Genomic DNA, 13854 nt, shown 5'->3' on the forward strand with positions numbered 1-13854 from the left:
TTTTTTAATGACAGACAAAACAGTATTGCATTTCTCCCCTACTTTGATCAGAGCAACCACCAAATTCTCTCCCTCCCCTGTGCCTCAGCCCCGTCATTTTCTGGTATGTATTCCTCCTATTCCTTCACATTTGTGTGCAAAAAACCTGGGAAAGAAATGCTACTCTTCCTGGGCCCAATAAACCCCGGCAAGAGGCGCCCTGCGAACACCAAGGACACCTTCAGCGCACACAGCCCTGAGTTCGTGGGGGTCCTGCCGCCGTTCCCCACCCCGCCCCAGCAGCAGCGGTCGCGGCGGCCGCTGCCCGACTCCTCCACAGGCCCTTCCGCAGGGGAACGAGCCCGGACAGCGGTGCGAACTGGAGCCGCCTGGGTTAGCTCGGGGACTCCGAGGCGGAGACAGCTGCGCCCGTCAGAGAACAATCCGGCTGAGGACCTCGCTTCCCCGCCAGCGGCGCCGCCCGCCCGCCGCCTCACAGCTCCCGCCGCCCGCCCGCCTCCCAACGGCGCAGGCGCAGCTTCGAAAACGACAACTCCCGCGAGGCGCCGCGGCGGGGCGCGCATGTGCGCGGCGGCTGCGCAGGCGCGGGGGAGGGCGGCGCGGTGCTGCGGGGGAGGGGAGCGCTGATGCAAGAGGCGAGCGCGGCCGTCGCGGGTAACGGCTGACCGCGTCCCTCAGCGCCCGCCGCTTCGCCCGTCTCCCGCACCGCGCCGCTCCGCGCCCGGCCGCAGCCATGTCGGGCGACGAGGTGAGACCCGGCGGCCGCCGCTCTCGGGGGGAGCCGGGCTCGAGGCCTGCGCCGCGGCCGGGGCCGCCGCCATGTGGGAGACCGGGCCCGAGGCCTGCGCCGGGCAGCGAGCGCGGCCTCCGCCCCGGGGCAGAGCCGGCGCCTCGGTGCTCGGGCGGGCGGCGGTGCATGGGTCCCGCGGCCCAGCCGGGCGGCACCGGCCGTTGCCCTGCTGGCCGCCGTCCCTGAGCGAGGGGGGCCGCGGCCGCCTCTCGGTGCGGTGGGCGGAGGCTGGGCCGGGCCGGGCCGGGTCGGGCGCTGGCGCCTGCCCCGGGAGCCTTCCCGGTCTGTGCGCACTGCGGGGTCCCGCCTGCCCCGCGACTGTGGTCTGACTCCGCGTGTCGTGGGAAGGCCTGAAACTCGCCCGGAGCTCCCCGCGTTCTGCCGGCGCCCGCCTCTGGCAGAGGGAGGGCCGGGGAGGAAGGCAGATTGTCCCCGCCACCCTTTCTCCGTCGCGTTTTGTTCGCTTCTAGCGATAGGTAGCGTTTAGTTGTCTTACTTAGCGCGCTCGCTTTCTGGAGCTTTAGGACGCTGTCTTTTAACCCGGAGAGCTAAACAGCTACATTTCAACAAATGATAACTTTGGGATTTTTGGATCCGATGGTGTTTGCTTAGGCATACTTTCAGGGAAGTAGATACATCAGCCTCTCAGAATTTTTCGGGTCTTGTAGACGCCATGTGTTACTAGCCTCATTGCAGTTGCTCTCACAGGGCAAAGGAAAGCTTTACATGTATGAGGTTTTAAGCACCCTGATGGGTGACTGTATAGCCTGTGAGAAGCTGCACTGGCTGAATCCAGGAGATGGCTGCTTTTGGTCTTGCATCTCCTTTCTGGTGTTGTTTAAAATACCCGTGTAGCTTGTTTTGTTCTCAGCGAAGTGATCACTCTAGCCTTGGAGATAAGCACGTCATAATTTGTCCTACGTAATAAAGGAAAACTAGTGTAATTACGAAGTATTTTAATGGTAGCTGAGACTGACTTATTCAGCTACTTTAACATCTAGAATGAATGTACTGCATTTTTATGCCTAATTATCTCCCTGGAAGTGCAGTTCTAATGTCTTGGTTGTATTCTGGTTCTAGAAATTAGCACCCAGGAATCCTTGCATCATATGCTTTCTGTCTCAGGTCATAGGACCATAGAGCAGTTTATCTGGAGTTTCCTGGTTTGCATTTAGCTTAAGCATCAGTAAAAATATTTTTCTTGCGTTTGTTCTGACAGTGAGATGATATCAGGAATATCTAGTGTAGTAAAGTTACATCTCTGGATTGCTTTACGTGGCAGACTGACAGAATAAAAATGGTAGCAGATATCACAGTTGAACTGTCACTGTTAGATCTTCTGCCTAGTGTATGTGTGAGAGTGAGTGAGCACACATACCTTCCAGAACTTCTGTATACCTGGTTGTTATGAGCTAGATAGTTTGTTATTATTGATGTTAAGTTGGTGACGCTTTTTAAAGCCAATGATCCTATAAAGTTGAGGAGGGCGAAGATGCACAAAGACAGATTCGGACCTTAAACTGGTATAGATGTTACGAAACTTTGTTTTGTTGCATTGGATTGTAGCTTAAAATTTTCAGAGCTGTACAGAAAATGAAACTCCCTGGTGGAAACATCTACTGTCTGAGTGCAGCCCAAAAGTGTGGCACAGCAGAGGCAACTCAGGCCTTATTTGCAAGGGGAAGCAGTCCATTAACATCTGTTTGCTTTGTTAAAAATCCTACTACATATATAACCCTATTGGGTATCTAAAAGTTCTTCTCGCCCTGTAGTTTTATGAAGATACAGGAAATGGTATTAGAGAATGCTGTGTTTTGAGCAGCCAGAGGGTTTAGGTGTAGATTGGTCTTAATTTTGTAGTCCATTGTAGACATCAGCTCAGTGTAGTGTAAGGATACCTGAACTAACTTTTATCAGTGCAGAGTGACTGTGTGCTTTGTAGACATGCCTGTGTTTATTCAGACTAATGAAGTAGGATTTATTTGTGACCTCTGTTAGAATCCCCAGCATTTGCCACTCTTGCAGCAGTTTAGAGTCATGTTGGCTACTGTCTTAAGAGTTGCATTTGGACTATGAAGCTTTGATTCTTGATTCTTTTCTTTTTTTTTGCCTATGTTCTTCTACTTGCTTATTTTCTGTAAGTTGGGATTTTGACTGTGTAGGCATTTGAAATAAGGAGTAGATATATGGAGCTGGATGTGAGAAAGAACTGTGTGGTCTATGGAAGAGAAAACTCCATATGGGAATTTGGCTCTGAGAGCAGAAACAGGGTAGAAATTTATAACCATTTCTACACAGGAAGAGCAAAGGGATTGGTGTATTTGGGCTGAGGGCTACAGTCCCTTCAGTAGAGGGCCTGCAACTTCGTAGAGTTTTTCAGTGCTTAAATGGTGTCAATGCCTTGACTAATCAAACATACTGAATAGAGAAAAGGATTGAAGAAATTTCTGAAATGTCTAGCTCAGAAAGGCAAAACACAGAATAGCCTGGTTATCGGGCCAGTTAGTTTATGTCATGATTTATTAAAGCATGGGTGACCTGTGACTCCTGCTTAGTTTTTGTTGAAGCCCTGGATGAACAAAGAATTTCAGGCATAGACCTCCTTCTCAGGTTGTGGAACTCTTGTATTAGTTACCCGAGAGCAGTTAGCATGTTATGCCTAGGACTTAGGTTTGCAGAAGCCTGGCTTGACCTAACTGGATGGAGCAGACCTTCAGAGCAGTGCTCTGTTGAAGGCCAGCTACGTTGTTTTTTCAGCTTTAAAACTATCTCCTGCGTCCAGAAGTTGTCCTTGTGTGTTAACTTCGGTTTAGCGTGGTACTACTGAGGGCACGTTCTGTCTCTTGTAGACTCAAGACATACTTTGTGGTGGTTCAGGATGAAGGATGTCTTTTTCTTTGCAATGAGAAGAGTGATTTGGGTGTGTAGGCTGGTTTCTTCTTAGAAATTATTACACCTGATCTAAGCATAATCTTATGTTTGCTTAATCGTGTGAGAAGATACGGAGTTTTATATAACTCTGAAGACTATTGCAAAGCTTCTTCATTGAAATTAATCCTGATCTTGAAAATGGTGTTCATGTTCATGTTCCCGAAGCTGCGGACTCTTGCTGATGCAGGCAGCTTTCCTTCTGTTTCAGCAGACTGTGGAGTTTACAAGAGGAAGCCAGCAGACAGTGTAACCGGTTGTGCATATTCTTTGATTACTGTGCGTTACAAGAGCATGATTCATACGTGTGTCTAAGCATTGGAGGGAAGCCCTCTGACAGAACTTTTTAAAAATTGTTCTAGCGCAGTGTGTGTCAACCAAAGACAGGCTTCAGCAGTTTGAAAGCCTCAGGCTTCAGTGTCCCATATATGTGGACACTTGTGAAGCTGTGCTTGAAACACCCATACGTGCAGTTTACTGCCTTTCAATAGAGCCTTTATGAAACATGTAAGTTCCAGAAAATTGGAAGAATATCACAAGAATATCATGCGTAGGAGAATAAGAAGTGCGAAGAAAAGACCGCCTCCTGTGGGGAGGGAAACTGCCAAACTTGCAGGGTATATCAAAACCAGAAGTTGGAGAACTGCTCCTTTGATGAAGTGGTGGTGGTATTTTCATGAGTGGGGGTATTAATGATGCAGAATTTTACCTGTCTGAGGACATTCTTCAATTGCTACATAAGAAAAACAGCAGAAAGAGTCTCATTAAGTGTCTAAAATTTGTTTGATATATTAAATATATACTGTGACGTGAAAATATGTAACAAAACTGACCAACAGCTGTGATGTCAAACTTGAATCTTAAGTGAAAAATGTAAGAAGCATTCTTGTGTTGGAAAACTGAAGAGCTTGTGTGTTAAATATCTCAGGTCTGCAGATGATGAATAGGTTAAAAATGAGTCTTGGAGTTATTAACTTCTTCACAGTCAGACTAGGTGAATTAAGCTTATTCGCTAGCTAAAGAACTCATTAACAGCTTTTAATCACTTGGTCTCTGAGGTTCGGTTTCCCACTGTGCAGGGTGGGAAAGGATGAGACCGTTGCTACTTCATAGTGTTGAGAGCTGATACAGGTCTTGCTGTATCACTGGCCCCTTCTAGGTTTCTCCCTAGTCCAGAGCATTCTTGTCAAGAGACTGTTTGTAAATCTTGCTTTTTAATAAATTTGGAAATTAATGTGTCTCACAAATGGAGGTACAAAGTATAACTGACATGTAATCAGGCTCTGTGGTATAGGTGTGCTTAAACTTTTTTCTGATGCTGAGCGGGTGAGTGATTGCTTCGCATAGTCTTACTTAAAACTTGAGTCTGTTACGATAATAAAATGGAGAAGTAGCTGGTAGCTAGTCTGTCAAAGATTCATAGCTTTGATATATTTTCAGCTGAACTAATACATAGATGGCAGGAAACTTGGACTCTCAAAGGAAAAGTAGCAGAAGCTCTAAACTGTCAAGCAGTGTTCTAATCTCTGTTTCTTCTCTTGAAATTGGTCACATCAGTTATGCCTTGGGTCAAGATCTGTGGTGTTTTTAAAGAAGCCTATGTAATTGCTGGTTTGAGTCAGTTAACTTGTATTACATTGTTACAGATCTAGAAAAAATCCCTAGTTGAGACTGAAGGCAAGGAACAGCTTGCTTAACTGAAGGAATGTTGAGAGAAACTTAAAGGTGTTATAAATATTAAATGGTAGGTGATTATTGTGCTGCTAAGGAACTCTTGACTCTTACAGATGATTTTCGATCCCACTATGAGCAAGAAGAAGAAGAAAAAGAAGAAGCCCTTTATGCTGGATGAGGAAGGAGGGGATACACAAGCGGAAGAGACTCAGCAATCAGAAACAAAAGAAGTTGAACCAGAGCCAACAGAAGACAAAGATGTTGAAGCAGATGAAGAAGACAGCAGGAAGAAAGGTAAAATGAATCCATGTAGATAAACTCTCAAAGGTAGTCCTTCTGTATTTTGAGACTACAAGCCCCAAGAATTTGGCATCACAGTGTGTAATGCTGGGGCCCAGGTTTGTTTAGAGGTTTGTAATACTCTGCTGCTTGTTTGGAGGGCATATTTCTCTCCTGCTTGAAATCATGTTCACAGACATCCAGCAAGTTACCAGTGGCTTATGTAAATTCCACTTTCCAGACTCAGAGTCTTTTGTGTGAGACAATGAAAAGAGAATCCTTAAAACAGTTAGCATGAAGTTCTGTGTCTTCCACATGCAGTTGTTGCAATAATTGCACAATTATGGCTGTTTTTCATTTGAACATTTAAGCAATAGGGTGACAATAGAAATATGGTTAAAAGGCTTTCTAGTTTTCTGACAACTGTGAATGTGATAACTAGAGTGTTCTTTGGAATCTTTCAGGAAATAAGCTTGTGATTGTGTATATAACCTTGCTTTTTAAATTGAGGCCAGTGTCATTTCAAGATGACCTGATTTGGGGAATGCTGTTAACTTAAATCCAGTTTGTTGATAAAATTGGCTCCTGCAGTAGACCAAAGAAATGATACATTCCTCCTACAATTTTCTGTTAATTTTTTTCAAGCATCTCCACTATAATGACAGAAGTGGCTAATTTATCTCGTAAAGCAGAAAGAGTTAAGCACTTAAATAAGTAAATGCAGTTAGAAGATGCAGAAACTGTAGAATAGTCCTGACGTATTTAGGGGTAGAGGGGAATGACCTCTTTAAAACCTGAAGGATGTCTATAGGGGCTACAGATCATTGCTTATGTCTTGCTGTAATGTTTTGAAGATTTGGATGTAAATCAGAAACCTTAATGTCTAAACTGTTTCTACAGTTGTTATACTTCTTTTGCCAATCCTTTGTTTTTTAGATGCAACAGATGACCTGGATGATTTAAACTTCTTCAATCAAAAGAAAAAGAAGAAAAAAACAAAAAAGATATTTGATATAGATGAAGCAGAAGAAGGTGTAAAGGTTTGTTTACATAATTAGGCCATCTTGTCTATGGCTGAAAACTTTCTTGCTTTCCCTTTCTGGGGATTGGCAGTGCAGGAGTTGTTTTGAGTCTGTCATTGTGTCTTAGTGCAGTTAATAATGAAACTTAAGTTTCACTGTATCTTTCATATATAGTTCTGCTGAACATGTTGCTCCTGCAGGGCTTTTTGCCCCAAAGTAAAAAAAAATATAACTGCACTGATCTGCACAATGAGCAAGTAATTCTGCAATCTGAGTAAGGGTTGGCTAGCATCAAGGTTAATTGTCTTTTTGGGTAAGAGAAGTAAATGGATGTCAGAAGCCATGCACAGAATAGTCCTCGAAAGGCCAGCCCTTCAAATAAAGGGTATATATCTGCTAAGAAATCTGTTTTTACTCTGGTGTCTTCTTTAGAAATGATTGGCTACTGTTCTGTGTTCCAGAAGGTGTACGAGATCTTTTTACTCTTCTCAAGTTTTATTCCGAGTCGTGTTTTTGTATCACGTGTCAGTGTAACTGGCAAGCCCAAAGAGCGAGAGGACAGAGAAATGTTACGTTATGTGTAAACCTCTTCTTTAGATTCTGCCTTTTGGGGAAGAAAATGTCCCTCTGATCTGCCACAGACAGGCAAAATGCTTGCTCTACACGTGCAGAATTGTTATAACAAATTGGGCTGGCTGCAGGTAGCACAATTTTGCCTTACCTAATTGTCTGGCATGTAGGGTGCTTTGTTCCCTTATGCCCTAAAATGGCTGATGCCTTTAGGTAAGTGTAGCGTGACCTTGTTCTTGACCAGCCAGAAATTAGACCAGAAGATTTTTGCCTGCATTGATTACCTAGTAGGAAATTAACTATTCCAAAGGAAATAGTATAAACTAAGTTTTCATACAAGACTGCACTCACTGTTAGATGCATGTACATCATTGTATCTGAGCTTGGCATATAAAAATCTAGCCCTACTTAATGACAGTAGTGCAGCGCTCTCTTCAACATACTTTAGTTCCATTCTTATCTGTTACATTTCAGCGTTGTGGTGGATATTACTAGTATTCATCTAGTATAGTGTGCTACTATTTCTAATTCTGTACAGTGGGGATTTGTGTTTAATACTGTAAACTATGGTCTTATTATTTCTTTGCAGGACTTGAAAATTGAGGGAGATGTGCCAGAGGCAGTAGAACCTGAAGATGACCTTGATATCATGCTGGGCAATAAAAAGAAGAAAAAGAAGAATGTGAAGTTTCCAGATGAGGATGAGATAATGGAGAAGGATGAAGGTAAAAGCATAAGCTAGCTCAATGAGATGTTGAAAGTGAAATGTAGCCCATGTTGTAGGTGAATAAGTTCTGTTCAAGTGCCTTTTTTGTTTCAAAATTCCTTTTGTTACCTTTACCACTACATTGTTTATCAGAAAAATGTTCTCTAAAAGCACTATAAATTTGCTGCAAGTGCTGCTGTACCTTGTAGGCAGGCAAAGAGAAGACTTGTGTTCACATTTTAGTGGAATCTTCTTTGATGCACCTTTTTAGAAATGGTGTAAGCATGAAGTTAAAGAATATTTCTGTTCTTAATGAATCCCAAATAACTTTCTTTACAGCTTTTGAAGATGAAGATAGCAAAAAAGATGATGGAATTTCTTTTAGCCTTCAGTCAGGACCTGCGTGGGCAGGCTCGGAAAGGGACTACACATATGATGAGGTAATGTTCAAAAGACTTAAATTTTTTCCATGTTGAGGTACATCAGCAGAATAGGGCCTTATGCTCATATGTCCTATTTCTAACTTAAAATTAAAGGACTTGTAGTTAGAAGCTTGTGAACAGAAAAATAACAGAAAGCATATCTTTTATCACAGTTAACTTTCATATAGGGTAATATTAGTGATAGTTAAAATACCTCTGCAAATAGACTGAGGTATTGTAGATTATGAAGTAAACCCTTGGGGAAACAGCTTTTTTATTTTGCATTTATCAGAACTTTTTTTAAGTGTGTGTTCAAAAGCATATGGGGAAATCCTAATGGGCAAAGATGGTCTAATATTCATTGTGAATGCTGTTTCAAGTTTTTTTAGAAATGAGGTACTTTATTTGAGAAATGCAAGATATTCATATTGATGTGAATCCCTGTTTTTGCAGTTGCTTAATAGAGTATTTAACATCATGCGGGAAAAAAATCCAGATATGGTAGCTGGAGAAAAACGAAAATTTGTCATGAAGCCTCCGCAGGTTGTACGAGTAGGGACCAAGAAAACATCTTTTGTCAACTTTACAGATATCTGCAAATTGTAAGTTTCCTCTTAAGATTTCCCAGGAATAGCGGATGAATGTACTTTTCTGTGCTGTTGGCTGTGTTGAATGCGTGTTTTCTGGCAAAAGACTGCGGCAAACCAGAAGTAAACTGAAAGCTATTTCAATCATACTGTTCATTTCCTCTACCTCTCTCTGTAAGAAGGTATTTATGAAGATGATTTGAGGTAATTTCTTATTTTATATTTAAATTATGAAAATTGTAGGCTTGCTGCATGGGCCTCAAGGACTGAAACTAAACCTATTGATTTTGTGAGTTTACTGGCTTCTATAAAGTCTGTAGTTGGGTCACCAGTGATACTTATTTGCAAGTCTTGGGCAGGGGGTGGTGGTAGGGAAAGTGCTTTCTTATTTGAGCTGGTTACACATACTGTTCTCTTGGTAAATGGTATGGCGTTCAGTAATTTTTTTTCCCAGTGCTTTCTGTCTTAATTGTTTCTTGTGAAGGCAGTTCTATTCTTTGTGGGCACTTCTGGGAATGCATATCTGATTTGTTTCATAAGTGTGCCAGAAATCAGTCCTGATGAAATCATACTGAGGATTTGGGTAGTGAATACTAAAGTGAATTTTTAATGGTAGCTAGTAACACTTTTCTTTCAGGGGATGGGAGAATAAGAATGGAAAATCTCAAATAGAGAACTTATTTCAATAGTTACTGTAATTGTGAATTTGGTTGGGGGAGGGGGTTTGTGGACTGTTAAGCTTTCTTGTATCCTCAGTCATTGTCTGCCTATGCTCTTTGGTGCAGACCCTCTTGCACTGCCCCCTTTCAAATTTTGTAATCTAAGATTGTTTTAGCCTGACAGTCCTCTATAAATATCAAATTTCTCTGAAGGGGGGAGGTTAAACATATCCTTACTCTATTTTTAGATTACATCGTCAGCCAAAACATCTTCTGGCATTTTTGTTGGCAGAATTGGGTACAAGGTAAGGCTACTGGGCTGTGTATGTGCTTATGCATGTAGGAAGCAATGGCAACATAGTTGACGTTGTCTGATCAAAAAGAAAATTCTTGGGTTTAGGTCTGTATATATGTGCTTGAACATCAGGCTTTTCTTCCCTGCACTTAGATGCTGTGCTGAGTGATTGAAGAGACACCATCTTAGGGAAGAGGTACAGAGGCAAACTATAAGTCCCAGGGAACAGTTTGGATAAGGGTTTGGATTCCCTATTTGGGGCCTTTCTTAAAGATGCTCTGACAGCAGAGCTGTTTGTCACAATTAGTGAGGATGGCTCTGTGGCTCTTATCAGCTTAAGGCAGATGATAGCTAGGGAAGAGAGAATGCCCGACTGCCTAATTGCAAGTCTTGTGGGCCTGTAGCTGGTTATTCTGCCTAATGCTGCAGTTAAATCCACCTGTCAGCATAAAAACAGTGTTGATTTTATATGTCTCTTTTTTTTTTTTTAAAGATCTCATGCTGCGGTAATGTACTTTCTGGTTGTCTATTAATTTCTCTGTTGTAGACTACAATGTTGTTATACATAGATACAGAGAATAAAGGAATCTAATTGCAAAGTGTGTGTGACAAATGCCCATATGATTGGGCTTTGGCATCTCCTCAGCTCCAGGTGACTTAAACAAAAACTTAGAAACTATGATGTGAAAAAAACATTCAACTTACTACACCAGAATGGCTAGAAAAGGATCTTATTGCTCATATTGCACCTTACTAGGGAGTTGTCTTGGTCACTTCTGTGAGATAAGCAGGTGTTAATTCTCAATTCCATGAAGTTCTTCTGATTGGGTAGCTTAACTATGAGGCTGATCTCTGCTGGAGTTTGCTTTTACTGCAGTGAGTTATGCTTGGGCAAAACTTCCTGTAGGTTTTCAAGTGTCTTTAGAATTTTGCATTTTTTCCCCCAAAGTAATTCTGGCTTACTCTTTATCTTGAAGAATGCATCATTATCTTGCTTCCTGTTCCTGACTTGTTTTAACACTTGACATCTTCTGCAAATCAAATACCGAATTACTTTTTCTTTTAAATTAGTGGCTCAATAGATGGTAACAACCAACTTGTAATCAAAGGAAGATTCCAGCAAAAACAGATAGAAAATGTCTTGAGAAGATATATCAGTAAGTATAACTCCCTTTTCCACTACAGATTTCTCTCAGACCCCTTTTGATGATCTGTGGCCCATGTATGGCCCACATGTGTATGCATGCTGTGGACGTTCTGTGCCAAGAGGCTACAACTTTGCTGCAGCTTTATAATGGAATAATGCAAGTTCTGCCATGGTGTAATAAGCATATAGGTCGTACTCTCTCCTGGCACTAAAATGTACCAAGGAAAACAGTAAGAGCATTTGAGAATTGCTTGTTTTCATCTGACTTTTCATTTCTTGGCTTTGATGAGGACTGTGGAAAATAACAGTAATTGTTAATTTTGAAGTCTGTTGTATGTGTTAATTAACAAATACAGCCTGTGTGCTGCTGCTTAAAGGACTCACAGGTAATATGTAACAAAAAAATATTGCTTTAGTGCTGCCTCTGTACAAGAGTTGCTGACATCTGGGAATGCTGTTTCAGCAGAGGAAGTTACAAAATGCCAGTGGGAAGTCTTAAGTGGTTGTTACTATTTTTAAAACACCAGTGTCTGTGCATAATGTACCATATGAAACCTAGTCTTTATTAACCTGGGAACTAGGGGTAATTTTTAGGTTGCCTCAATGTCTGTGGTTTTCATAGTAAGCCACTTCGAAGTTAGTAGATGCATTTGAATAGCCTTTCAAGACAACTGTTAAACTAAAGGCTGGTCCCTTGTCTGCTGATAGTGCATTATCTTCTAACTGTAACTTAATTTCTTTTCTGCAGAGGAGTATGTCACCTGTCATACGTGTCGGTCACCAGACACAATCCTACAGAAGGACACCAGATTATATTTCTTGCAGTGTGAGACCTGCCACTCTCGCTGCTCCGTCGCCAGCATCAAAACTGGTTTCCAGGCTGTCACAGGCAAGAGAGCACAGCTCCGTGCCAAAGCTAACTAGTTTGCTAATCAACACTGGATTTTGCAAAGTGTTCTGGGGAGATATGACTGGACAGGTTTACAATCGGAATGGATTTACCATTGTATTAAAACAAGATTGTAAAAACGACAAGAAATTTGGCTTTTGATTGATTGGTCTGTGAAATCCTTGCAAGATGCAGATCCTCAAGCTGTTCACATACATTTGCTCATTGAATATATTTTACCAACTGTAAGGAACGTGATGGGAAAGGAGGTGCTTTTTAATCCATTCAGACTTCTGTAAAACATGAGATAAATTAAAGATACTATAACAGTGAGTGTCTTCGATTTGGATTTTTCCTTTAGTTTCCTCTTTTTAAACAGCTCTTGGGAATGGTTGGTGTGTTTTTCTGCAGATCATGTCACTAAACTATGTCCAAGACCCAGAATAAAGTTTTAAGATAAAGGTTATTTTGCTTTTTACATAACAAGCTTATTTTTAGTTAGGCTATCATTAAACAGAGAAACCAGTCACAAAAAGTCACAGGGATGATACACCAACATGAGAACTGCTCATGCTTTTATAGCCACATTAATATGGGAATGAATTTTGCACAGAAAGTGACATCAGGACATGTTGATACTGCTTAATTAGGCAGAACATAGCTTTGAGATAGTTCAGACACCATATTGATGCTGAATCTTAACATAGAATTGATAAATTGTACTGTAAGGTTTCAGAGTCATAATACTAAATTTTGCAATTTCTAATATAGAAATGTTTATATTTCTTAAGTCCTGCACTCTTCACCACTTTAAAAAGAATCTAACTAAATGCAGCAAAAAAAAAAAAAAGGATATAGGTAACATCATTATATGATGGCTGCAACACACTGTCTTATATAAATCTTGAGTTTACAGAAGATACTGCCAAGTAGTTTGAGTTCCAAATTAACACGTTATGCTTCTCAATCATAACATGCACTTCTTTCTGCTAGCAGTCAGTATCAGTAATCTCCATGGGACGTGCATAGTGCTGTCCTAACTAGTTTTTCTAGTGCTGTAGAATTTTGTTACAGCTGCCAAGTACAAAGATGCAAACAGGGAGCGAAGTCCCTCTTGAGGGACTCTGTAAGATGGGGGCAGTTTTCATTTAATCGCCAAAATGGCACAGGGACAGGATAAGGTATAGTAGCTCAAGACCCTGGGCATCCATCCCTGCAGGTAAGCAGAGTAGCCTCCTCCCCAGAGAAAATGGTGGTCATTCTGAATGCAATTCATTAAATACCAGAAACTGAAGGGTTTCTACGAAGTTTTAATCTTTGTATGTATGTTAATACAGACAGTGCTGGGAAGTCACTTACTTGCTATTTGAAAACTTGACAGCACTGTAAGGCAAAACCCAAGGTTTTATGGTTGGTTTCTTAAAAGTGTTTTGAATTTCAAGTGAGCTATAACAAATGTTGGATGTATCTTTAAGTGAATAAAGCCAGGATCAGTGCCTCTTGTAACATTATTGTTGTATTCTTGTTTTTTTTTTTTTCTCTAGCAAATAGGCATTGTCCTGTTGGAAGTAAAACTTTTGGAGAAGTGCTAGCTGACTTTGTTTCAGTGACTTGCTTTTGGGACACACTGAAATAGCTGAAGAACAATGATACTTTCTATTTTTAAATGCTTTTTCCTGGGTCAAATTCCTTTAACATACTTTTAAAAAAAAAACCAAAACAAAACCAAACCAACAGTATGGCCTTGAGCTGCTGCTGTATTTTAGTGCATTATATACAAAATTTGACTTCAGTATATTTGGACCAGAAAGATCAAATAAAAAAAATAAAAAATTGTTCAAACCCATCATCTGTGAGCTCTGCTGGCTCACAGGAGAGCTTTATAG

The 13854-nt window shown here is 41.4% G+C and overlaps 1 protein-coding gene across 1 annotated transcript; it reads left to right on the forward strand.

The window, feature by feature from the left end:
- Positions 1-592: 592 nt before the first annotated feature.
- EIF2S2 (eukaryotic translation initiation factor 2 subunit beta) lies at positions 593-13479 on the forward strand. Its single transcript, XM_049817590.1, has 9 exons — positions 593-748; positions 5506-5686; positions 6608-6711; positions 7853-7988; positions 8309-8409; positions 8845-8993; positions 9886-9942; positions 11004-11089; positions 11828-13479. Exons 1-9 carry the CDS (start codon positions 734-736, stop codon positions 12001-12003), a joined length of 1005 nt encoding a protein of 334 aa, XP_049673547.1. The 5' UTR covers positions 593-733; the 3' UTR covers positions 12004-13479.
- The last annotated feature ends 375 nt before the right edge of the window (positions 13480-13854 follow it).

Source organism: Accipiter gentilis, chromosome 14 (genome assembly GCF_929443795.1).
Source record: "Accipiter gentilis chromosome 14, bAccGen1.1, whole genome shotgun sequence".
Taxonomy (NCBI): Eukaryota; Metazoa; Chordata; class Aves; order Accipitriformes; family Accipitridae; genus Astur; species Astur gentilis.